The 27500-nt window shown below is 41.8% G+C and overlaps 2 protein-coding genes across 2 annotated transcripts in view; both read right to left on the reverse strand.

Annotated features, from left to right (window-relative positions):
* The window catches only part of LOC138968433 (mucin-22-like), an 11682-nt gene extending 6414 nt beyond the window's left edge, over positions 1-5268 (reverse strand). The window contains exons 1-3 of the mRNA XM_070341012.1: positions 3658-5268; positions 1550-2245; positions 470-567 (exon numbers count right to left, since the gene is read on the reverse strand). Coding sequence (XP_070197113.1) covers positions 470-567; positions 1550-2245; positions 3658-4036 — 1173 coding nt within the window. The 5' untranslated portion in view covers positions 4037-5268. The remainder of the gene's footprint in view (positions 1-469; positions 568-1549; positions 2246-3657) is intronic.
* A 14998-nt stretch (positions 5269-20266) lies between these two features.
* LOC138968431 (serine-rich adhesin for platelets-like) overlaps positions 20267-27500 on the reverse strand; it is a 15659-nt gene continuing 8425 nt past the window's right edge. Inside the window, exons 6-8 of the mRNA XM_070341010.1 lie at positions 27016-27399; positions 25657-25917; positions 20267-21614 (exon numbers count right to left, since the gene is read on the reverse strand). Coding sequence (XP_070197111.1) covers positions 21376-21614; positions 25657-25917; positions 27016-27399 — 884 coding nt within the window. The 3' untranslated portion in view covers positions 20267-21375. The remainder of the gene's footprint in view (positions 21615-25656; positions 25918-27015; positions 27400-27500) is intronic.

Below are 27500 nucleotides of genomic sequence, written 5' to 3' on the forward strand. Positions count from 1 at the left end.
CTGAATCCAAAAATATATGGATATGTCAGTTTTACTCTGAAATTGTGCCCAAAATCAAAGAAAGTTGGTTAATGCAAATTGGGTCCTATGTTTTAATGTCTTACCAAATACGGCTCGACTCGTCTCGGTCTTTGGGGTTTGGCTAGCCAAGCATTGCAAGTCTCGATGATGACCTGAACCTGGGTTTTGAGCGTAGCGATTTTCAAGTTTTAGGCTGACAGATTGACTAAATGTTTTTAAATCGCTTCACCCGACTTGTTTTTCTCACAAAAGCAACAAACACAAGTATCTATTATTTTGTTTCCACTCAATGTAAACGAGGTACAGCTGTTTTCATACTTTAAAAGTATTGGAAGATAAGGAAGGCACGTTGTTTTCCAGCCCAAATACAGCAGTCCAGTTAGTTTGATTTGAATATAAAATACTTCACGATGCTTCTTGTGCTAATGATCATCATAAAATAACTCACATTGTAACAAAACTTGTCACCGTACTGAAGAGACGTCTCTGATGATGGGTTGACCATGTCATCTGCGAAGGTGTCATCAACTCTCATTTGGACCGTTGCTAAACACACAAAAACAAGCACACACACACACACATCAGACAACAGGTAGACTCATTCGACATTGTCCATAAAAGTAAACAATGGATAGCCCAGTGCAGTTTGTCTGCTCTCAAAAACAATATTTACACCAACGAGCAGATAATGACCGTGCCCGGATCACACACACTCACACACACACACACACACACACACACACACACACACACACACACACACACACACACACACACACGCACGAACACATACACATAGACACACAGATACAGACACACACACACACACATACACAGACTCACACACACACACACACACACACACACACACAGACACACACACACATGCGCGCTCACACACACACACACATACACACACACACACACACACACACACACACACACACCATCATCACAGGTATCATTACTTTTAGCAGTTTCCTGTTGGTACCATGGCTGAAGCTGGACAACAAAAACACCACCAGTCGTCATAAGCGTTGCACATTTAGGAAAAACACAGACATCTTCTTCTTCTTCTTCTTCTGCGTTCGTGGGCTGAAACTCCCACGTACACTCGTGTGGTTTTTTTTGCACGAGTGGAATTTTACGTGTATGACCGTTTTTTACCCCGCCATTTAGGCAGCCATACGCCGTTTTCGGAGGAAACATGCTGGGTATTTTCGTGTTTCTATAACCCACCGAACTCTGACATGGATTACAGGATCTTTTTCGTGCGCACTTGGTCTTGTGCTTGCGTGTACACACGGGGGTGTTCGGACACCGAGGAGAGTCTGCACACAATGTTGACTCTGAGAAATAAATCTCTCGCCGAACGTGGGGACGAACTCACGCTGACAGCGGCCAACTGGATACAAATCCAGCGCGCTACCGATTGAGCTACATCCCCGCCCGCACAGACATCATTATCCGCCGAACGAAACTTAAAACAAAAACAGCTAGCTTCAAATTGTTCACAATGTATGCATACCTTTTGTGGAAAATAGCTGGGGCGTCTGTGAAAGGGCCACAATGAGAGCCAACAGCCCTAAGCCAGCGGTGATTGCAGCAATTGGCAGGCACACCTTGAGACATTTGGAAGAACAGGCACGCTTTTGGTTTGACTCTTTCCGGTTGAATGGTAAATGAGGATCCTCACACCCTGGTGCCGGACTTCGTGGCAGGCTCTGTTCTTGTCTGGGTGTTTCATCGAATGCACGGTTTACGTACGCGTTGGTCTCGTATCCAACAGCGTCACTGAGATTAGTTTCATTGTGTAAATAGTGGGTAGGAGTCGCCAAAGGTTGATCTCTTCTGTCATCTGCACGGTGTTCATTAGCCGCTGTGGCCACGATAGCAAACCTAACCTCTTCTCTCCTTGTATCTATGCTCACGCGAGGTTCATTAGAAATAAAACCGCGAGCACTGGATGGACGAAACTCGTCGTGACGTAGCCCATTTTCGACGCCATACCTTGAAGTCGAATCACCTTGAAAGACGGGATTTCTAGAAGACTGCATGCGAGTGTTTCCTTGCATCTCTGAACTTGCACGCAAAAGTCTACCGTGGCCTGGTACAGAAATTCCAATGGGGAACAGTGTAGTTTCCCTGCTGGGATCCGGGGGTACTCCAATTCGTAGCTCATTATTATTAATCCCGGGATAGACCGAGGTGGCATTTGGCTTATCTGTGTTCAATTGGAAAAAAATTAATGTTACGATGACAGAAGGAGGGAGATGATGATGTGGTGGTTGGTGGTTGTGGTAGTGTTGGCAGTGTCGGTTGAAGCGATGATGATGATGATAATAGTTGATGATGATGATGATGATGATGATGATGATGATGATGATGATGATGATGATGATGATGATGATGATGATGATGATGATGACGACGATGATGATGACGACGACGATGATGATGATGATGATGATGATGATGATGGCACGTGTTTATGTTTGTATTAATCTGGTTTAAAGTCCAACGCTGATACGCTCATTTACACATTTTCTATGAAAAAGATTGAAGGTAAACATTGCAGCAATGATGATTGTTGATGTATTTAACGTCCCTTAAATATATTTGGCTATGCGGGCCCCTACACGTTTGATTCGTTGTTCAGTTTACATGGTGGTCTCCGTGTTTAAAACTATCAACATTTTAGCTCTATCACAGTAAAATGAAGGTTTTAACAAATCTCATGTCTGTTCATACGTGTTACTTCCAACCTGTACCATCTAGATCTCCTTTAAAATTAAAATGGTAATGCATATTTGTGACCCTCCACCACGAAATGAGTCGCATGTCACCTCGCGCGGTTCTGCGAAAAGGCTTAATATAAGTCCGGGGAGTGTCTGGTAACAGTATGTGGGTCACCTTAGTCACAGGCTTATAACTCCAACAGTTTTTGCTCTTTTCTAAAACGGTTTTCACCACTGAATAGAGCATAAAAATCTCGTTATGAAAATGTAAAAATATAAAAATCATGCAAAGGTGACATGCGACTCATTCCGTGGTGGAGAGTCACATTTACATACCTCAGTAGCAGAAACATTATATGTGGTATTACCTCAATGACAAAACAAAAATGCTAACGTTGAAGTATACCTCTTCGGTGTTATTCTCAGACTCAGAGAACAATAGGTCAGTTGTGTCTGGATTAAACAAAAAATTGGTTCATGTGTCCTGGCGAAGACATTCCTTGTTAAAAATCATTGGATGTTCGACTGGCTTGGTGTCATTACAATGCGTCAGATCAAAAATAGGGGGCTGGGCCGCTATTGCGCGGGTCCGCTATTGCGCGGGTCTAACCCTAACCCTAACCCTAACCCTAACCCTAAAGATTCGCGCAATAGCGGCCCCGCGCAATAGCGGACCCGCGCAATAGTGGGCCGACCCAAAAAATAGTATGCGCCAGTGATTGAAGACAGAGGCCTGAGAACAATACTGCCTTCTAACTCAATTATTTCCACGTGATATTGGCATCGGGAGGAACTTTACCTGGTCTTTGACTCTATGTGGACACTAATATTGAGGCAACCTTAGTAATAATGACAAAGAACTTCAACAAGTTGTGACCATTTCATCGATCGTACTCACCGTTTTGGTTACAGTGTGAATCCGATGGATCCCTTTCTTCTTTCGAAGAATCACCAAGAGACGAACTCGCCGTGGACCCGTTTATAACTCTGAGTGTTTGTGTTTCAGTGTCAGCCCCCGAAAGCCCCGATGACTCTGATTCTGAACCTGTGGATCCATTCGCGACGACTAATGTGGCTCTTGTTCCTTCTTCTGATTTGGATTCTGACGATTCATCAGCAACAGCTACTTGAGCATTTGTGGCATCTTGTGGTTGTGATACAGTCGATGCATTAGCTACCACTAAACATGGAGGCATGGATGGCGATGGTTGTGTCGAGAGGGTGTCATTAATGCCGCTGTTAAAGGCAATTTTCAGTTGTCCTTTTGTCGTACCCATCTCTTTAACCTTTATGCAAGCACAGTGTCGATTCGATATATTATGACGAAAGCTAGCATGCGCCTTACTGAGCACTTTATTTTGCCTACTGACAGGTAAAAGGAAGTGCAACAATTAGTATACCTCTCTCTCCACGGATTTTCCCGAATTCTATTCACAAACAAAAGACGTTAGGAGGCGGCTCTTCGCACACACACACGCTAATGGGCAGTATTATGTTGCTGATTTCTAAATAAACTTCATAACATTTATAGTTTTGCGCGAGATAGTATACATGCAGATACGCTAATACATTTTAGACAAGGCTATACTTTAACACTATTTTCTACGCTAAAAATAAAAATAAACAAGAAATTCCTCTGAGGTAGGAAAAACACCCCCGTCCTTACCATTCTCACTGCCACCAACTGAGAAGGTTATTTCCCTTTGACCATTAATATGTCCCTCTATAAGTCCTTGTAGAATCTTAATCCACCAATAACTCCCTAACCGTGTGTTTGACTGGTCCCAATTTTTGTAAGGACCGTCTCAGGAATGCATAGAACCTGTTCACCAAGTTTGGTGACGATCGGTCCGTTCATTCTTGAGATCTATATGCGAACACAAACAAACAAACACATCGACCGAATCCTATACACACCCCTATACCGGGGGTGTAACAAGCTAAATTTGTTACACTTTGGGCTTCGCAAGGGTTGGCAGGTCTGCCTATTCATAAGCACGTGAAACGTCGACCACACCTCATGCTAGTATCTCAGATAGGATAGCTTCACGGTTTAATTTTTGAATGTGTCATGTATACAGGTTCTGGTTAGTAAAACTACTTGAAGAGTAGTAGTCTTCCATGGATTACCAAATACGTGCATCTGCAAAATCAAGTTCAGCAGCTATGTGTTTATATTCAGAATCATGATATCACTTTTTTACTTTCCCACATATTTTCACACACCAAAAGTAGTACATTGAAATATTGTTCCAGGCAGTTTGTGAAGAAGAAAAAACTCTACACGTGAGAAACACTTGACATCCAGCTGATGACGAGGAAAAAAGTCCAACTGAAAACATCGGGCTCAGACTGCAGTGTGTTATAGGCGGACTGCGCACATCGACGAATAAAGGAAATCGAGAAATTGTTTAGAGTCAATGGATCTCTTAAACAAAATCGTAAAGGCAAGGGAAGGACAGGAGTTCAGAAGGGAGGGATACATGGTTATTAACCCGGATAGAATTTCCTATGAGCCTTACACATAATTTTTTAAAGAAAGCTAATGTGACGTGAGATTTATTTCTGCATCAGGATGTAGATATTGTATGTCTCTGAAAGCCGTGCACGCATTGGCTCTTTTTTTTCGCCATTGCCCTGTATGGAACGTGGCTTGAAGAGAACGTGTAGTTTTAAATGTACCTTCCTTTCCCCTGGAAACGATCGTGTTAACCATTACATATTGTTCAGGCTTTTACGTGTGATCAGAGAATACTTGGACCTGAACACATACCAACAGTTTACAACTTATATGCTACAAAATATGAAATCAGATTTTTCTTTCTGGACTGAGTCGTCACATTGACACTGGCATACATTAGGGCATAGACAAATTCCGAACATAACTCTGTCGGGTTTCTATAGGTAGTAAACAAGTGAATACCCTTGCTTTTAGACAGACAAACAGTCCCCGGACCAGTCACCAGCGAGGGGGTGTGTCTGAAACACGAGGACGTGGAGCACGTGTGGATAGCTTGCCTCATTAAGAGCAATGGTATTCACTATTTCACAACCCATACGAACCCGACAGTTATTCCCGAACAGTGTATGATATTGGCGCAGCAAAACGCGTTTTTGTTTTACGCAGACACAATTAACTCTTCGCGCGCAACATGAGTAACTTTGTTTTCAATAGTGTTCACACCAGGCTGAAAACGTTCGTATTGTCAATCAATCAATATGAGGCTTATATTGTGTCAAAGGGGAGGAATGATCTTAGGCCAATAAATCAAACTTCAATGTTCCGATTTCCCAACCGACCCTATTTTTGTGTTCTCCAGACACTAGAATTGTTGTTGTTAACCCCACAACAAAATTAGTCAATAACAATACAAACCCCGATCGTTACTATTCTCCGACATCGAAAGGACACAGCTCGCGCGATTTCCGGCTAATAAAAAGCCATAATTATGTAAAACAAAATATTAAATTAAAAAAATAACTCATCTACCGATCATGATTTTTTGGCATTGTCATTGGAAACTTTTTTTTTTAATTGTGCCTTTTCTAGTGTGAACACCTAGACAGATTTAAAGTAAAGAACAGGGAGCGTTACGCCGACATTTAGGTATCTTTAAAATGTGAACATGACTTGTATTGCACACTTCCTAGTCTACGCGCATGCATGTCCTACAACATACAATAGATATGAAACCAACGCGATAAACAAAAACTTGATATCACAGGCCTTGGTGTGGGTTTTTCGAGGCGGAATCGTAGCAGGCCTTTTATATTCGTTTGGGGCACATCTACCATGTACCAGGAAGTATAGGCAATGGTCTTTAATAATGTAATAGCTAGAAGACCAAACGTATGCTACACAATAATGTTGATTATTTCTGGCAGGCGGCCATTACACCGTTTATTCATCTATAGAAACGCAAAACATAGAGATAGAAACAGAGAGAGAGGGGCAGTGAGAGAGATAGGCACACACAGAGTCAGACAAAAGGGAAAACAAAACAGAGAGAGAAAGAAAGAGAGAGAGAGAGAGAGAGAGAGACAGAGAGAGAGAGAGAGAGAGAAAGAGAGAAAGAGAGAGAGAGAGAGAAAGAGAGAGAGAAAGAGAGAGAGACAGAGAGAGAGAGATAGAGAGAGAGAGAGAGAGAGAGAGAGAGAGAGAGAGAGAGAGAGAGAGACAAGACAAGAAAAGACAAAATCTTTATTATCGAGGGTAATAGATAAGCAAGAATATTGCTTTTTTACATCCAGCCCTCGCCCTAATTATAGGGTCAACAAGAACAGAAAACAATATAATCAAAGAACTATCACATCAAACTTAATACATTATAACTGTATATACAGATACAATTTTAAAAAATAAATTGTCATGCTGCATTTTAAGTACAATTTCCAAGTGTCAATTTTTAACATAACTTAATTTAGATCTGCATATTATTATAATTTTGTTTAACATGCACATACATTTTAAATTTTTATAATCAGATTCTGAAGGAGTGTGATTTTTTAGCATTATAAGCTTAACTGCTCTTCTGTGAGAGAGAGAGAGAGAGAGAGAGAGAGAGAGAGAGAGAGAGAGAGAGAGACAGAGAGAGAGAGAAAGAGAGAGAGAGACAGAGAGAGAGAGAGAGAGAGAGAGAGAGAGAGAGATACTAGATGAATACCCGGCGAAGGATCGCGAGACAGAGTATGCAGCGTGGCGGTTCGCCGGCTTAGAGCACGTGTTGAACATTTTCATCGACCAGTTTGTGCCCGGGGTCCACCTGAATATGCCCACCAAATTTGATGCAGATCCGTCGAGAACTTTGGCAGTGCATCGCGAACAGACAGACACACAGATACACACACAGACAGAAGTCGTACCTACCATCTACGGTAGAGCTTCTGGGTAGACACAGAAACACCGGCAAAGCTCCTGACTATTAATGGTTGCAACGAATATTTACGATGGGAGGGGTAGTATTAGTGGCAATATTTTGAAGATGGGAGGGATTTTGTACACGAATTGCAATACTTAGATGTACTACCTGTGCAGAAAAGCGCTGCTTAGATTCGTTTTCGTTGTGTGGCGGAAGTGAAAGAAGTGAAGAAGTAGAGCCCCCCAAAAAGTGTTTAGTTTCGTAATTCGTATCGCGAAACAGAGTATTCACCGCGGTTCACCGCGCCGCGCTTGGAGCACGTGTTGAACATTTTCATCGACCAGTTTGTGCCCGGGGTCCACCTGAATACACCTACCAAATATGAAGCAGATCAATCGAGAATTTTGGCCGTGCATCGCGAACACACACACACACACACACACACACACACACACACACACACACACACACACACACACACACACACACACACACACACAGAAGCATATATAATATAACTAGATGAATACCCGCTTCGCCGGGAAGAAGTTGAGCCGAATACCCGGCTTTCGCCGGCGCACCGTACGCGATTGACGCCACACGAAGGAAGGGAGATAAACGCGCAAAAAACTGGAGAAGATAAGGAAGAGTTACTGGGAATGGATGTTCAGAAAAACCAAAATCGGTTCAGCGCTGCGCGCTGGGAGCACGTGTTGAACATTTTCATCGACCAGATTGTGTCCGGTGTGTACCTGAATATGCCCACCAAATTTGAAGCAGATCCATCGAGAACTTTGGCCGTGCATGGCGAACTGACAGACAGACAGACAGACAGACAGACAGACATACACACACAAGCCGTATATAGATATAGATAATATATATAGACATATATATCTATATATGTCACACGCTTTCCTTCTTTGCCACTACTAAAGCAAACGTGTGCAAGATTGTATGTTACACGCTTTGGAGCATGTGCAAGAACGGATTCAAACTCGAAATCGTCCCTCCAAAAGCCCCAAAATGCACACACGACTTTTATTTCTCTTGCTGTTGTCGTGTCTTCTCTTTACAAATTCTTCAACGCTGAGAATACTGAAAACGGCATCCCAGACTACAGTACTGTTTCCATACGCGAGTTTAGCTTCCCTTGGAAAGTGGCTCGCTCAGGAGGCCTGTTAGTCTGAAACTAGAAGGACAGAGTTCTGAACATAGATGACAAAGACCCCGGAAAGAACATTTCGCGGATGCAGACACAGAAAGACGTCATGAAGAATGGAATGCTTCAAAAGATACAGACTGTGACGATGACTGTGACGTCATTCACATATACCGAGACGTCATTCATAGCTGTTCGTTCACTTTCGTCAAAAAGTAGATCTCTCCACAATGGCTGCTCCTTTGTTTAGGTTTATCAAGCGTGAGTACGCAAAACGTGTTTGTTCTCTCCTCTGTTGAAGCTGTGAGACATAATCGCCATTACGAGCTAGTCGTGTGACAGAGAGTGTTCTTGCACACTCGACTGCTGCTGTTTCACTCCGGCTAAAGCCGTCGTGAAACATCTACAGTCTCGTGTGCAAGAAAACTCTCTGTCACACGAATAGCTCGTAATAGCGGGTAATATCTACATGTGATATCACTATGTGCAGAAGTGTGTTCAACGACCATTACTTTCAATCTACGCGCGGTGATACTAAAACGCCCACTGGACTTTTCCACAAAAGCCAATGTTACTAGAAATAGAATGACGTCACGCTCATAAGACAAATACCTATATCAGTGTTAGACATTTTTGTTGTGAAACTACAGGGAGAGCTACTGGAAGTGGAAGGGTATATATAATGTGTTAGAGAGTACAAACTCTCAGACCATCGGAAACCATTGCCACGGTAACGTAAGCAAAACTGCCGATCTCGTTTCTTGAGTTAGGCACTTTTTCTTTATGATACAGGAAGACTTGTTTTGAGAATGTGAAAGTATGCAAAAGCTCTTTGTGGGTTGTTATGCAGTTTTGCTGATTGAAAATGTTGCTGTCAGCTCTTTATCTCACGTTTATCCAGCTGTCACCGCTCAAGATAGGCAGTTTGCAACTTATACCTAAAATGAGATAGGCAGATTGTTCAGACTTTTGCCTTTTTCTCAAAACATCAAAAAATGACATAGGCAATTATCTTATGAGCCGTGACGATGAGTAAATCGTTCACTGGATAATTATGAAACACTTTGATCATTTCGATCGTCCGTACACAACTCAAAAGCTTTGCAATGAAGAAACAAGTCGCTTAAGGCGAAATTACAACATTTAGTCAATGTTTCGAACTCTCAGAATGAAATTGACGAGCCAGTATAGCACAGTAGGGTATTGCGCTGAGCAGGAAAGCGCGCAGATCATAATTATATACCTGTGTTGCGTGCACATACGGGACACTGAGTGAAGTTGTTTTAACGGGAATAGAGTGGTGGCGAGATTCTTGCCTTCTAACCTCCCCACCAATGGCATAGTGCATACATACGAACAGGGCCGAGGTGCACGAGGAAGTTACAAACCTGGTGGGAGTCAGCCGCGGTGTTGGATTGGTTGACATTGAGATTGTTTTGTGGTTTGAACTAATCAGACCCCGCGGTTTGCTCCCACACAGTTGGGTGGCACCCAGTTTAGCTTCGTGCACCTCAGACCTGGTCTTTCACAATACCGGAGTGCATAAGCTGGGTCACTGGAAATTCCCGTAATTGCAGGTGAACTAAGTGTATTTTGCTCGGTAAATGACACAGCTCAGTTACTGGAGTGAAAAAGAGGACACAGTTGGTGATTGCGTTCCTAATATGAATAGACACGTCAAGCGCATTGCATTTTGATGGGGTGTTTTCAGGTGGCAGTGAGGTGAGGGGGCGTTTAGTTCGTGTGTTGTGTACTTGGGTGTGTGGAGTTTTCCCCCTTTGGTATTTGTTTGGTGGTTATAATTTTTTTATGTTTTACTTTTGGCGGGAGTGGGAGTTGAAATGCCATTTCTGATCAGGTCAGGTTTATGTTTATGCACTACAAGAAAAGCCTTGGGATCGATGTATGCATTGTTTGGGTCATTTTTATCTCTCTCGCGAATTTGCTTATTTTAGGCACTTTTAAACTCTGAGGGATGTCAACATTATTTCCAACACGCACACATGCACACGCACACACTTATAATAAGAAAACAAAACTGAGACACTTATGATGCAGAATTTAATATGATGTTGACAATGTTTGTTATGCCTGTGAGTGTATCTGACATCTCTATGCGTCACACACAGCATTTCTGATAAACGACTAGGTTTGACGAGCCCTCATCATCGGTAAACGTGAGGTCACTGTGCAGAGAGCACGTGTAAGGTATTACATTGAAGTTCATCATGGTAAAGAGGCACGAACTGTTGGTAGCACATGTGTCACAAAGATGTGAGTAGGACATTTGTGATGTGAAACACGTCGTGATTTTAACCTCCCTAAAGATTGAATTGCGATGCATGTAATAAATGATAAACAAGTAAAGCAACATGACAAATAAACAAATAAAACAAGAGAGAGAGAGAGAGAGAGAGAGAGAGAGAGAGAGAGAGAGAGAGAGACAGAGAGAGAGAGACAGAGAGACAGACAGACAGAGAGACAGACAGAGAGACAGACAAACAAAGGAGAAATATTTACATTCAACGCAGCACCGACTGCCTTCAAAGTAGAAGAAGCCCGGAGTACACAAACAACGGTCCTTGAAGCACTCGACATGGCTGGCTCCACCACAGTCCTCGTTCGTTTGACAGCGTGAAGAGATATTAGCGTTTTATTAAAGGCACAGTAAGCCTCCCGTAAACCATCACAGATATTGTCAGGCTTTTACACACAGTATAAACACCCTTTCATTTAAACACTCATTGCTTGAGAACATCCTAGGTGCCCTCCGTAAAGAGCGAGCAATTTTCAACGAATTTATTTTTGCGTGGTTTATCTTACCCCTGAGCCATCGTGAACCCGTGTGATCCAGTTTCTTTTATTCACAATGTAGTCGTCAGTTTGTAATTTGAATGCGACTCGCTGTAAACTTATCTGCAATAGCACGTTATTATGTACCTCTCAATCTAAACAAAACAAACGGCTGTGATTCACAAAAACTCTAGCGATGGCTTTTGACTGTTCAGAGGAACTGTCGATAGGCATAAACCGTCGTCTGCTACGAGAACCACGACCTTGCGTGACCCTGCTTCCGGGCGTTTCTTTTTTCAAACTTTCAAAACTTTGAATTGTACTGATCTTGTCTTGATGAAAAAAGAATTCTTTTATGATTTAAGAATGTTTGTGTAACAAGCTGTCAATTTATTATTTAGATTTTAAAAGTTAGGTCTAGCGCCAAAACGCACCACGGTCCGATTTTGTTATCAGACAATCCGCAAAATTAATTCTTTGAAATATGCTCGCTCTTTACGTAGGGCACCTAGGATGTTGGTCTTTTACGTGCAACCGTGGTGACACGGTGGGGGGGGGGGGGGGGGGGTGTCATGGAGTCGGTCTCCAAGTCTGCACATACAGTTGACCCGTGTCCGTACCGGTCGGGATTAGGATCACAAGTCCAGTGCTCTACCAATGGAGCTATCCGGCCCCCATAGTTGTCTGTTCAACTGCAATTATGATTTTGGTTTTTTAAGATGCACGCAAAGCATAATGGTGCTGTGCCACTTGGCGGCAAAACTACACTGTTAAAAACTGTTCAATGTTACACTTGCCTTTAAGCATAAATATGTACATTTGAAATATGCAATGTTTCAGCCTAAACATACAAGACAAAAAATAAGCAAAGGTACGCATTTCACGTAGGCTAATATTTAAAGCGTAGTGTAGAATATAATATGAGAGAAACCAGAAGGGCATTGATTAGAAGTAGTCAGCCACCATATTACATGAAGTCGACGCGCGGTGATACTACCGCCGATTGGGCATTTTCCCAAAAAAACCAATGTTACTAAACAAATAGAATGGGTAATTCTGGGAAATCGTCCACTGGAACTACTCAATAACTTCTTGAAGTGCCTATTTAAAGGGTGAGATGTTTAGTGTAAATGCCATCATGTACTTAATATGTGTTCATATGCAGCAGACACATAGTTCAACTGCACATACATATAAATATTAAATATTAATTTGAGAGAAGTGCTGTACATTGAAAGTCGTATGACAGTTATGGGTCAAACATTTGTAAACATGTTGAAAAAAAAATCACTGTCGCCCGCGTCGAGATCGAAGCTCAGAGGAGTGAGGTTGTCCACTGTGGATTAGAAAAAGTAAAATAAACACATACAAATTGATTAAAAAAATAAAAAGATAAAAAATTCTTGGCAACGAAGAAATTGGAATGCGTGACCAGCACTGTGTCGATTAGGGTTAGCGCTTTACTGCCTGGCTAACCGTTCCAAAAGAGATTTAAACTTCAGATATTACACTTGAGTTCTCGAGCGTGGGAAATCAGTATCTACTCGTCGGATTCCAATTCTCTTTGTTCGTATTTGTATACAGTATATTCTGTCGATCTCACAGTTCCAGGTAAGTTAAGTTAATAACTGACCCAATGCTCCCGCACACTTTGTATCAACTTGAAAACAGAGCAAACTAAAGTAGCATTAATTTCAAGTGTGACCGACATTGTGTTGGCACTTGCCCCGAAATGCATTGACCAATCTCCGAAATGCGTTGACGTCATTTCATACAAGGACTTTCCTACCCAGATTTTCAAACGTTTTTTTTGAGATTTTGAAGATTTAGTTCTGGACGACATCGCCCTATGGTCGGTTTATCATATAAGGTGAAGCAAACGGTTTAGAACGGGCGTCGACAGAGCCAATGAAGGATAAAAGGAACGTGTAAGATGAATCACCTGTTAGGAAACTCGATTCCCCACCACCAGCCATTGTAAACTTGAAGGCGACGACACTGACAAACACCAGCAGAGGCAGGAACACAGCTGACGAAGCCATCTTCATAGAGTGCTGCAAATCCGATCTGAAATTAAATCCAAATGCATTGTTATATCAGGTGTGTGTGTGTGTGTGTGTGTGTGTGTGTGTGTGTGTGTGTGTGTGTGTGTGTGTGTGTGTGTGTTCAAATGATTCAATAAAAACAATTGAACAGTAATATTTAAGAATAGAGCGTTTCCGATTTCATATCACAGGTTGTACTTTAAAATTTACTTGGGGAAAAAAAAACACCACTTAGTAAATTTAGTCCATGAAAAAAACATGCATATATAATTGTTTTAGTGCGATAATTTGATTACCTATCAATTCGACTTACTCATTATTCTCCTCACCTTATGCCTTTAGCATTTACTTTTAGCAGGAAGAAAATAAACGATGAAACAATTCTTACAGAGGAAAAGTAAATAACCGAATTTTGCGTTTTCGGTAGAGAACCTTGCTTTTAGCCACACAGAATTGCAGCTTATTGCACGCGCATTCTTTTCTTTCCTTTTCATTTATTTACTAATGATTTATTCATTCAATGATCTATTTATGTCTTGTGTATCTATTCACAACGGTTCGAAAACAAAGTGTAAAACAATCAATATTCTCCTTGTAGAATAGTGTCAGGTTTTCTTGATTAAACTTGAAAATTACAAACGTATAATTCATGTTGACCAGCTTCTTCAGAGCAGGTTTTCTTGTAAAGAGTCGCGGTTTTTCCCCCAATGATCCATTGAAACCAGCGGTAGATGACGCACATAATGTTAAAATTGATCGGAGGCAATATTTCAATTTGTCCAGCCAGGGTTCAAACAGTTGGTTTAGGGGCGGGGAAATAGCCCAGTCGGCAGCGGCGCTGGCTTCAAAACCAGTTGTTGTTATCGGCGTCGGTTCGACCCCCATGTTCGGCGAGGGATGTATTTCCCAGTCAACTTTGTGCAGACTCTCCTCGGTGTCCGAACAACCCCGTGTGCACGCATGCGCACGATAAAGAACCCAAGTTCGCAGCGAAAGTCTCAGGTCTTGGAAACATGAATACACGCATGCATAAAAAAAAAAGAAAATAAATGAGTAAGCGCTGTACTGCAAGGCAGCTCGCTTCCCCCAGGGAGAAAGCAGCCCGAATGTCCATGAGGGTAACCTCACAGGTCTGTGTGAATCTTATCATTATCTTGATCCTTACGTTTACGTCCTAATGCAAAGGATTTCACTAGCAAATTATAATTTTAAGTTCTTGAAGGTATACTTATATTGGTTTTCGGATATGGCAGATGATGAACAGTTTAAAACAGCGCTTACAGCACGCAAGATGCATAGTTTCCAGAGTACAATCACTTTTACCTCTAGCTCTTCTGATGTCATTTTCCAACATGGGTGTAATGGTACGTTTTGCAGGTCTGTGCAAACATGTCACGGTCAATTCTTTAATTTTGGTATATGCTTGTGGGGGCTGCTCGGTATTGTGTCATTTTTTGGGTAAAAATCGACCGGATCCCTCAGGAAATAAACTCAGAGGCAAAAGAAACGCAAATGCTGCAGTGAAGATGGCTTACCCATGAATTTTAATGTCGAATTAATTATTTCGGGTTAACAATAACAAGGAAACGAATTGACCGATACAAAAACCATACGGAAAAGTGTATTGGGATGAAAGCATGACGTGCCATGTTCCACTGAACACTGTTTGAAGACTGTTGAAAGTCAATAGTGTGTTGCTCCTCCCTGGGCGTTGATGACTGCGGCGCACCTCCGGTACATGGAGAGGACGAGGTGATTAATTTGCTGCTGAGGGACCTGAGCCCACACCTGGGTCACGGCAGCACGCAGTTCTGCTGCTGTGCGGGGTCTCCGGGCAAGGGCATTAATCCTTCTTTGCATGATGTCCCAAAAGTGTTCGATTGGGTTGAGATCTGGAGATCGAGCAAGATGAGGCAGAAGGTTCACGCTGTTGTGACGCAACCTGTCCTGGGTAGCACGTGCAGTATGGGGACGGACATTGTCTTGCTGGAACAGGCAGTTCCGGTACCTCTGGACAAATGGAACCACATAGGGACGCAGGACTTGATTGGTGTAGCGGTCTGCATTGACACCATTCCCACGACCTTGGCCGACGTTCTGATAGACGACAGGTCCCACTCGCTAATTGACACCAATGGCGCCCCTTATCATAACGCTGGCACCTCACCATCGATCATGCTGCAGGATGTTATTGTTAGCCAACCGCTGTCCAGGTCTTCGCCAGATCCGGACACGCCCATCGCCAGGTTCCAGGCAAAAGCGCTTCTCGTCCGAAAAAAGAACCCTCCGCCAGTCCCGATGGCACCAGTGGGCATGCTGCTGGGCCCAGGCTATACGATACAGGCGATGCTGAGGATTCGAGAACTCAAGTGTATTTGAAGTTAAAACCTCCCTCGCCAACCATGAGGCAGATTAGCTCAGTTGGTAAAGTTTCCGATCGCTTTTCCTTAGAGCTTACATTGTTGATCACGGGTTCGATCCCCTTTGACGGCATTTTTTTTTTCTTTCTGAACTTGTAAATCTTGTATTTTATTCATTGTATTCATTCCAAACGTTTTGGATTATCTAATCATTCGAAATAATCAAAAACTGGCATAATTATTGAGTACTTTCCGCGGATAATTCCCCAGAATTACCCATTCGATTTCTGTAGTAATATCGGCTTTTGTAAAATCCCCTATGGGTATCAACGCGACAACATGTAATGATGAGATCAAGAAAATGTATAAAACACTTGTAAATACGAACGGAAAAACTTGGAAACCGACGAGTCGACACATGCTCAAGAAACAATGTGAAATGTATGTTGCAGTTCACCTTTTATTTTCATGCCTGGGAATTGCGTGCTAGGTTGGCTCAGTGGAAGAACGCTATCCCCCCCGGTCTCAGGTTTGAGTCCTGTAAATAGCAAGATTTTGTAAAAAAACCCAACTTTTTCAACATTTTCTTCTTCTTTTCTGAACTTTTTCTTCTTGTATTTATTCATTTTGATTTATTCCAAATGTTTTGAGTCGTGTACTGAAAATCAAATATAGTGCCGAAGTGCCCTTGAACAGCTTACTCAGAATCCGGTATTCTATTTTTAAGCCGCCATTAGAATAATGGGGGGCTTACTGGATTGGCTCTGTCTCTTTGTTTGTTTGTTTGAGGCGGGCGGGCGGTCAGTCGGTCGGTGTTTGTCGGGTAAGACTTGTATCTCTGGGTCAATTAAGCTCACATTTTGTGAAATTTTTAGGAATAGGCTTTGTATTTTGTATGCAAAAAATTACATTCCTAACCGTAGTCAAACGGAAGATATTACCTTTTAACGGACAAACCGAGCCAGGGGACGAAATCAGGGGACGAAACCCAGGGACGTGTGCGGGAATTCCCGCAGGTTACTTCCCTTTCCCCTTTTTGGTTCACTGATCTATATTTTTAGATCAGTGTTTTGGTTTGGCAGCCGCCATGCTTTTGTTCAATTTCATTTTACGTGCTCCGATATTTGGATGCTTCGTTGGGCGGTGACAGTGGAGTTTGTTTTATTGGTGTGTGTGGTTCCGTGGTACGGACTCGTTTGCCAAATAATGTTTTGGTCTTATGTTATTACTAGCATTTTGTTTCTCACTTCGACTCTAAAAATTCTATAAGAATCAGACAGTGTAAAAGTATTACCATCAATTAACATATTCAGTTTGCTGAAAAATAACTTTGATTTGAGTTATCTCCCTTCCTTAGGAACGTTTTAGAATATAGTAGAGATTCAGGGCCAAAAACATAATTATAAATATGTTATATTCGGATTAAAAACAAGCTCTTAAAATCAAACAAGTCGCGTAAGGCGAAATTACTACATTTAGTCAAGCTGTGGAACTCACAGAATGAAATTGAACGTAGTCCGCCGCTAGTGCAAAAGGCAGTGAAAGTGACGAGCCTGTTTGGCGCGGTAGCGGTTGCGCTGTGCTTCATAGCACGCTTTACTGTACCTCTCTTCGTTTTAACTTTCTGAGCGTGTTTTTAATCCAAACATATCATATCTATATGTTTTTGGAATCAGGAACCGACAAGAAATAAGATGAAAGTGTTTTTAAATTGATTTCGAAAATTTAATTTTGATCATAATTTTTAATTTTTTTAATTTTCAGAGCTTGTTTTTAATCCAAATATAACATATTTATATGTTTTTGGAATCAGAAAATGATGAAGAATAAGATGAACGTAAATTTGGATCGTTTTATAAAAAAAATATTTTTTTTACAATTTTCAGATTTTTAATGACCAAAGTCATTAATTAATTTTTAAGCCACCAAGCTGAAATGCAATACCGAAGTCCGGCCTTCGTCGAAGATTGCTTGGCCAAAATTTCAATCAAATACCCCCCGCGAAGGACAAATCCGCTTTCTCTCTCTCTCTCTCTCTCTCTCTCTCTCTCTCTCTCTCTCTCTCTCTCTCTCTCTCTCTCTCTCTCTGACTCTCTCACACACACACACACACACACACACACACACACACACACACACGCACACACACGCACGCACACACACACTCACACACACACACACATACACACACACACACATTGACTCACACAAATCTCATACACACAAAACACATACTCATTCGAACATAACAGACGGACACACACCCCTTGCAAACACACACACACACATACACACACACACACACACACACACACACACACACACACATACACACACACACACACACACATACACACACACACACACACACACACACACACACACACACACACACACACACACACACACATTCTCACCCCAGTTAAAAAAAAGTAGCACACGATGTACTATAGTATACTATAGTAAACTGCAGTAAATGTACACACACTCAAATTACTATATATGACAGCTAAGACTGTTTTTCTTACATGTTAGCAGTGTTAACCCCAAGTTTCTACTGCAAACACAAAATAATAGCACGTTCTCAAAGTATGTGTATGTCCCCAAATAGGGACCACCTTCAATAAATAGAAGAAAATAAAAGCTAAAGGCTGGTTTCACTAATTCATCATAAGCTTGCTGAAAATCACCTATGAATAGCCCTCGAGCTTTCAAACAAAATATAACAAATAGTCTTCTTTTCGTGGAAATCGAGTTATTGAGACATCCCAGTGCACTAAGGGATTTATAGAGCAAATCGATAAAATTCATTATTGAACGAAGCGCATAGCGCTGAGTTCAATAATTATTTTCGAGATTTGCTCTATAAATCCCTTAGTGCACTGGGATTGTTTGAACTTGTCTGAACTGGGATTGTATGAACGGTAAGAATGCTCTGAACCCTACACGTATTATATCCCCATCGTTTTTGCGTTCACATTTGCCCAACATGTTAGTTTGCTGAGCGGGGTTTATGTCGTCTGCTACTGTGCTAGGCTACCTTTATTTCTGTGTAGTCTGCTACAGAGTCGATCGAGTCAGTCTTCCAAACTGGTCTAGCTGGTACGTTATCGGAATAACACTTGTGTTTTCTGTTAGCCGCTGGGAATTGTATACTAACTCATCATTTGGTAATGTGGATGATAATCTACGTGCCCCCAACACGGCATATGAGAAGAATCTATGCAAGTCGGCAAAAATTAGATGAAACACAGCGGCTTCTATTTTTAGATCACTGGCACTGGCACAGGCACATGCAATCTGTCAGAAAAAAACCCACTTCTGCTTTAATTGAGAAGCAGGGAATTTATGGTCATTTGGTATTGTGGAGAATATAAGCTACATGTCATTAATTAATTCTGAGGATGAGAGCACAGTCTCGCTTAGGCAAAGGGCGGAAGAATACGCTCTGTGGAAAAGTTAGCGCACTCCAAGAGTGCGCTAACAGTTTTAGCGCATCGCCATTAGCCAATCAACTGGTTCACATCAGTCATGTGACACCAGTACTTACTGACAATTTTATTTATTTTCTCTCTGTCTTTAGTTACCTGTTGTGCTTCAAATAACGTTCTTCTCAAACCGAAACAGATAAATCTAAAGCATATTTGAATTAGTCGAGTCTGACTTACACACTAAGTTGTATCATGCTATTTTGAAGTATAGGGGCACTTTACAGTGATTAGCAAAAACCTCTTCACTGGTCCTTATTAGGCGCAGAGGCACCTATTATGGACCAGTTGTGAATGTGTTCTGTATTCAATGTTTGCTCAATTTCTATCGAAGCTAATTCACCCTAATTAAGCCTGGCGGTTAACTTAAGGGCCCAGTTCTACCTAGAGATAGATAAAAAAAAAATCACGTTTTTGCTTTTGTATTAACAAAGTACATTTGTATACAGGTACACGAGTCTATTTTCATCCCCAATTGAAATTATATGTCTAAGTATAACCGGTGCGGAGATATTCGATGTCAAAGATGACTAGTGTCATATACCAAATCCCCAAAATGTGCCGATTTTATTTTTTGGGGGGTCCGTTCAGTCATACTCTTTATTCAGTGAAAACAAAGCACTCCCTGCAGCAATTCGGTACAATCAGTCTCCCTGTCTTCTCAAGGATTACTTCACTTTTGCAAATGGCTGCTTCCATGTGGTAAACAGGGACATTATTGGGTACCCATTATTGCTTGAAAAGTTTGTTTCTGAGGTACAGTAAGTTTAGTTTTCATTTTTGCATGCACGATTTTCTAAAAAAAAAATGACATATTTTGAAGTTTTGCGGGTCCCCATTTTTTTTATTTTTCAAGCTATGGTAATCAAATTTGGCATGAACATAGCATAAAAGTAGTGCTATGACATGAACTAAAACATCTTTAGTCTAACCAGTGCTCAGCAGAACATATTTTTTTTTAAGTTGGTATTTTGGATTTTGTTTAGTAGAAAATTTGGTAACGTGGTGATTATGAACCGCTGCATCAATGCCTTTTCTTTTAGTGCATGCCATAGCAACACATTCACTAAATGATTGAACCAAAGGACAGGTCTGAGACTTGTCAAATGTATGAAAAAATCTCCGCAAAAGTTGCGTGTTTTTGACCTTTTTCAAAATGTCATTTTTTGTATTTTTTTTCTAACACAACATAATAATTTTATGCTAGTTTTATATTTTTGTGTCCTAGCTTAGGCATAAGCTACCTGATGGCCAAATTTCATCAAGTTTGAGTGAAGGAAACTGAAACTACAAAATTAAGAAATAATACACCCATCGCTAGGTAGAACTGGGCAAGAAGTACTACCAAACACAAAATGAAACTTCTTCGCAAGAAAACATGTTAGTTATCAGCCTGAGACAACAAGTGGTCCATATTAGGTAACCTTCCCCTACAATGGCCGTCTTAACGTTCATTTCACTTAAATTTATTTTTAATATACTTTCTTATGTGATAACCAATGTGCTATATTTTCTCAGGACAAAGAACAAATGTTTATTTTGAATGTTTTATGTATGTTATTATTACGGACACAAACGCTCAGCAATGTAATTTCTCTTTTAGAGATTAATAAAGTTATTGTATTGTATTGTATTGTATTGTAAAGAGATACGACAAGAGTTTAAACAAACCAAAACATTTTCTTCTTGAACTTCTTACACATAGTATGTACAATGTTACAAGTCAAAGACAAAAATAAGAGATCGAGTAGACGCCTCAATGAGAATTATGACGTCAAACAAAGCTTTCTACCCAGGAAATGACAGAACGTTTCGAGACTGAAGTTTTCTCTCGGCAACTTGTGGAAAAGTGCGTGTAAAGTCCGCCAGGCTGGGCAAGTGTCGATATTGTGCATCATTAACACAGCTCTCAAGATTGCTTTCTTTTGTTACAGTAGTTTTCAGAATCGTCTGACTTCACACAAGGCTGTCCAATGTGCGAAAAGTGTAAACCATGCGGACAAGACTTTTGGAACGCTTTTCCGTGAACGCACTGTTGGTATTTGGCGCAGTGGTCAGGATATGTGTCGTTCACCGGAATAAAGTCGTTGGTAAATCCCGTACAGGTTGTCGGAATCTGAGCAACAGGTACAGATGCGGTGCTGGTGTCTGGAAGAGTAGAGTGAAGATAAGAAAGCATGTGTTTCTCTTTAGGAAACGGTTGATACATCCAAACACAATCTATACATACCAAGACGCAAAGAGAGAGAGAGAGAGAGAGAGAGAGAGAGAGAGAGAGAGAGAGAGAGAGAGAGAGAGAGAGAGAGAGAGAGAGAGAGAGATAGATAGAGAGAGAGAGAGAGGGCGAGGGCGAGAGAGAGAGAGAGAGAGAGAGAGAGAGAGAGGGCGAGGGCGAGGGCGAGAGAGAGAGAGAGAGAGAGAGACAGAGATAGAGAGAGAGAGAGAGAGAGAGAGAGAGAGAGAGAGAGAGACAACAAACAAAAACAGACTGACAGCGATGGCCATTTTAACTCGCCAGCCGAGAGAGTAAATTCAAGAAAGTCACTAGCCCGTCAGAAATTCCGCTGGCCCAGTACATACCACAGTTGCTGCATCAGGGTTTAAATGGCTTTGAAACTCGATAGTACAACCAAAAGTGTTGCATTTGACCAGAATTTTCACTGGCCAGCCGGGCGAGTTGCCAGGCGGTTTCTTCTAGCCCGGCAGATGTTTTACTCGGCCCTGGCGGTCGGGCGGACGTTTTGGCCATCCCTGACTAACAACTGTTTTTCTACATATAGTTCGAATTCAACAATCTTAATTACCAACAAAGTTCAGCTGTTCTACGCCCCACTCTTTAAGGCTTGTCACATTATTTGTATTTCCAGCTTCAAGCTGAAAGACTGTTTCGAATCTCTTTTTTCATAACTCATTAGCGACAATTTAAATTGTCTCTCCAGGACACTGCAAAGTTTACGACAATTCTGCCTTTGGGAAGCGTTTTAGCCCTGAGATAGTTTTATCTTTGGTGGGATCTTCGGTTTGTTATAATGCTAAAAATAATTAGATGTTTTATGTCTAAATTGCCTGCTTGCTTAAGCTTGCTTAACCTTTGCCGGATGCCGCTTTTGACTACACACTCCCGACGATGCGGGTTTGTCTGAACCCATACATTTGAAAGAGGGTTTTTACCGTTTATTCCTCTAACGACGATGCGGGTTTGTCTGAACCCATACATTTGAAAGAGGGTTTTTACCGTTTATTTCTCTAACGACGGGGTGGGTTCAGGGAAACCCACAGCTCTACTTCAGTGGTTGCATCGAGTTTCTCCCTTCACCGACCTCTTGCAGGGGAGGGAGAGGGGGAGGAAAAGGGGGAGGGAGAGACTGAGAGAGACTGAGAGACTAAGAAAGAAAGAGAGAGAGAGAGAGAGAGAGAGAGAGAGACTAAGAAAGAGAGAGAGAGACTAAGAAAGAGAGAGAGAGAGAGACTAAGAAAGAGAGAGAGAGACTAAGAAAGAGAGAGAGAGAGAGTCTAAGAAAGAGAGAGAGAGACTAAGAAAGAGAGAGAGAGAGACTAAGAAAGAGAGAGAGGGAGACTAAGAAAGAGAGAGAGAGAGAGACTAAGAAAGAGAGAGAGACTAAGAAAGAGAGAGAGAGAGAGACTAAGAAAGAGAGAGAGACTAAGAAAGAGAGAGAGAGACTAAGAAAGAGAGAGAGACTAAGAAAGAGAGAGAGAGAGACTAAGAAAGAGAGAGAGAGAGAGATACTAAGAAAGAGAGAGATAGACTAAGAAAGATAGAGAGAGAGAGACAAATAAAGAGAGAGAGAGACAAATAAAGAGAGAGAGAGAGACTAAGAAAGAGAGAGAGAGACTAAGAAAGAGAGAGAGAGACTAAGAAAGAGAGAGAGAGAGACTAAGAAAGAGAGAGAGAGAGAGACTAAGAAAGAGAGAGAGGGAGACTAAGAAAGAGAGAGAGACTAAGAAAGAGAGAGAGAGAGAGACATCGAAAGAGAGAGAGAGAGACTAAGAAAGAGAGAGAGAGACTAAGAAAGAGAGAGAGAGAGAGACTAAGAAAGAGAGAGAGAGAGACTAAGAAAGAGAGAGAGAGGCTAAAAAAGAGAGAGAGAGAGACTAAGAAAGAGAGAGAGAGAGACTAAGAGAGAGAAAGAGAGACTAAGAAAGAGAGAGAGACTAAGAGAGAGAGAGAGAGAGAGAGAGAGAGAGAGACTAAGAAAGAGAGAGAGAGACTAAGAGAGAGAGAGAGAGAGACTAAGAAAGAGAGAGAGAAAGACTAAGAAAGAGAGAGAGAGAGACTAAAAAAGAGAGAGAGAGACTAAGAAAGAGAGAGAGAGAGAGAGACTAAGAGAGAGAAAGAGAGACTAAGAAATAGAGAGAGACTAAGAGAGAGAGAGAGAGAGAGAGAGAGACTAAGAAAGAGAGAGAGAGACTAAGAGAGAGAGAGAGACTAAGAAAGAGAGAGAGAGACTAAGAAAGAGAGAGAGAGACTAAGAAAGAGAGAGAGACTAAGAAAGAGAGAGAGAGAGAGACTAAGAAAGAGAGAGAGACTAAGAAAGAGAGAGAGAGAGACTAAGAAAGATAGAGAGAGAGAGAGACTAAGAAAGAGAGAGAGAGACTAAGAAAGAGAGAGAGAGAGACTAAGAAAGAGAGAGAGAGAGAGACTAAGAAAGAGCTAGAGAGAGAGAGAGAGACTAAGAAAGAGAGAGAGAGACTAAGAAAGAGAGAGAGAGACTAAGAAAGAGAGAGAGAGAGAGACTAAAAAAAAGAGAGAGAGACTAAGAAAGAGAGAGAGAGACTAAGAAAGAGAGAGAGAAAGAGAGACTAAGAAAGAGAGAGAGACTAAGAGAGAGAGAGACTAAGAAAGAGAGAGAGACTAAGAGAGAGAGAGAGAGAGAGACTGAGAAAGAGAGAGAGAGAGACTAAGAAAGAGGGGGAGAGAGACTAAGAAAGATAGAGAGAGAGATACTAAGAAAGATAGAGAGAGAGAGAGACTAAGAAAGAGAGAGAGAGACTAAGAAAGAGAGAGAGAGAGACTAAGAAAGAGAGAGAGAGAGAGAGACTAAGAAAGAGCTAGAGAGAGAGAGAGAGACTAAGAAAGAGAGAGAGAGACTAAGAAAGAGAGAGAGAGACTAAGAAAGAGAGAGAGAGAGAGACTAAAAAGAGAGAGAGAGAGACTAAGAAAGAGAGAGAGAGACTAAGAAAGAGAGAGAGAAAGAGAGACTAAGAAAGAGAGAGAGACTAAGAGAGAGAGAGACTAAGAAAGAGAGAGAGACTAAGAAAGAGAGAGAGAGAGAGAGAGAGAGAGAGAGAGAGAGAGACTAAGAAAGAGAGAGAGAGAGAGATTAAGAAAGAGAGAGAGACTAAGAAAGAGAGAGAGCGAGAGACTAAGAAAGACTGAGAGAGAGAGACTAAGAGAGAGAGAGACTAAGAAAGAGAGAGAGAGAGACTAAGAAAGAGAGAGAGAGAGAGAGAGAGAGACTAAGAAAGAGAGACAGAGAGAGAGACTAAGAGAGAGACAGAGAGAGAGACTAAGAGAGAGAGACTGAGAGAGAGAGACAGAGAGAGAGACATACAGAGAGAGAGACAGACAGAGAGAGAGAGAGACAGAGACAGACAGTCAGATAGACAGACAGTCAGATAGACGGATAGACAGACAGACAGACAGACAGACAGAGCAACTGACAACAGACATACAGACAGAGAGATACGGACAGACAAACAGAGAGACAGACAGTCTCTTGGAGACAAACAGGCAGACAGACACTGTTCCGCCGCTTTGGTAATTATGGGTGTAGCAGAACCCGCGCCGTCGGCAGAGGGATAGTTACAATCACTACTACTCTTTAAAAGTATGGGTATGTGTGAACCCGCGCCATCGGTAGTGTTTATGTAAATTATCATAATCAATTAATTCTGATGTTTTGTCATGTACACACTAAAAATGTGCAGACAGAGAGCAAATTAGGTGTGTGAGAGATACTTAAAATTTCAAAACGATACCTTTAATGGTTCCAGAGTTACAATGATTTTAGTGTGTCTCTGGGTACAGGTGAACCCAGGAAGCACGGCAAAGGTTAAGCTTGCGTGGAGATTTCTATTTTGTGGGCAATGCGAGGGCAGCGAGGGGGGGGGGGGGGTTCGGGGGGGGGGGGGGGGTGACGAAGGGTAGGTAACTAAGCTTCCTACGTACCTGCTTCCGTCCAGCCAATTTTTCTGCACCATTCAGCACGTTGCATTTGTTCACAGAAATTGTCTTCATCCCCGTCTGTTTCACAAGGCCGTTCTCGGAGAATGAAGGAACTTCCCTCGGCACAGTGGAAGTCGCCAACGGAGATAACTGTTCCGTCGAGACACCAATTGTAGGTGGCGCAATTGTTTGGGTAGGTGTCGCCGCGAGGAACAAAGACTGCACCAGTTTCGGGACACTCATACATCGAGGAGGCATTTGACACTGCACAATTAAAATGGCTTTACTTTTCTTAATGAAAAAGTACAAAGGTTATGTTTCTTGAACATATATTACCAATTTAAAAGAAAAAATTGTTTTACACAAGAAGGAGTAATCTAAAAAAAAAAAAGAGTAACTGTGGTTCAGATTAACAAAGTTGAACAACAAAACAATTGTGTACTGACCAATATGAGAATGCAGCACATCTATAAAACCAAATTAAATGTTCGCTTAAGGAGGCTTCTTCTGGACAAGAAGTAATGATAGAAAATCCTGTTTTATGTATTTTATATATTTGAACATGTATTGTAAGAGAAACACAGTACACCCTAGATGACCAAGAACTCTTTCTTTGAAAGCCTTTTTTGTTCTTCGATAATTTTCTTTAGTTCTTGTTTAGTATATCCTATATTCCTGTGTTCTTGCGAACATACACACAGAGGGGAACGTTTGACTGCTGAGTCGAGAAACAGCTGCATTGCAAAACCAGTATTGGCGTTAACCGGTAATTACCGGTATTTTACCGGTTGAAATGAGAAAATACCGGAACAAAATTGGCTGCCGGTATAACCTACCGGTTGATTTTTAGACCTACCGTTTGTTTCGCTGGTAAAACAACAAAACCAGTACTCTGAGTTGGACTCTTACTGGTTCTAATGACCAGCTTAACTTTCATCATAAAAGTGTGTGTTCCAGTTTGAGAAAAATAGCGCCATCACTGGCAAAACTCATCACTACATTCTTCTTCGTTTCATATGGGTTACTGTTTCACTAATCCAAGTGGCAGTAATACTCCGAATTTGTTACACACACACATACACACACACGCACACACACACACACACACACACACACACACACACACACACACACACACACCCGTACCCACCCCCACCCCCACCCCCCTCACACAAACACACCACACACATACACCCCCCACCCCCTACCACACACTCACTGATTCTTGGGTCAACGTTGGAACAGAACACACACACACACACACAAAAACACACACACACACACACACACCCCACCCCCCACTCCCCCTCACACAAACACACCACACACTCCACCCCCTACCACACACACACACACACTCACTGATTCTTGGGTCAACGTTGGAACAGAGCATCGCAGGCGAAGAGGTACCAACAGTCACTAGTCCCGAAGTACTTTGTACTGACGTGGTTGCTGTCGTCGCTTCCATTGATGTGGTTAAGGAGGTTGTGGATGTCGTCCCAGCGTTTTCTGGGAGACTTTTCTCCCCACAGTAAGTGAAGTTAGACGGCTGGTGGCAAGGAGATCCAATATTCCCTTCGTTGTCACCATACTCCAGTCCTACTTCACATGCACTTGCAGTACTTTTGCCCTCCGTGCATAATTGGTACTCTCCACAATAGAGTGGAAATGTGTAGGGAAGGGGGAGGTAATATTCACCCTTTTCTGAACAGCTAAATTCTCCTGGTGTTGTCACGTTTCCTGAGTCTGCGCAAAATAAACACGGGACAAGTAGTGTTACGTTCGTGCCTTACCTGTTTGTTTGCAAAAAGATTGCATAGATGTGAGTCTTTGCAAAATAAACTAGG

This window comes from Littorina saxatilis, linkage group LG6, assembly GCF_037325665.1.
Source record: "Littorina saxatilis isolate snail1 linkage group LG6, US_GU_Lsax_2.0, whole genome shotgun sequence".
Classification (NCBI taxonomy): Eukaryota; Metazoa; Mollusca; class Gastropoda; order Littorinimorpha; family Littorinidae; genus Littorina; species Littorina saxatilis.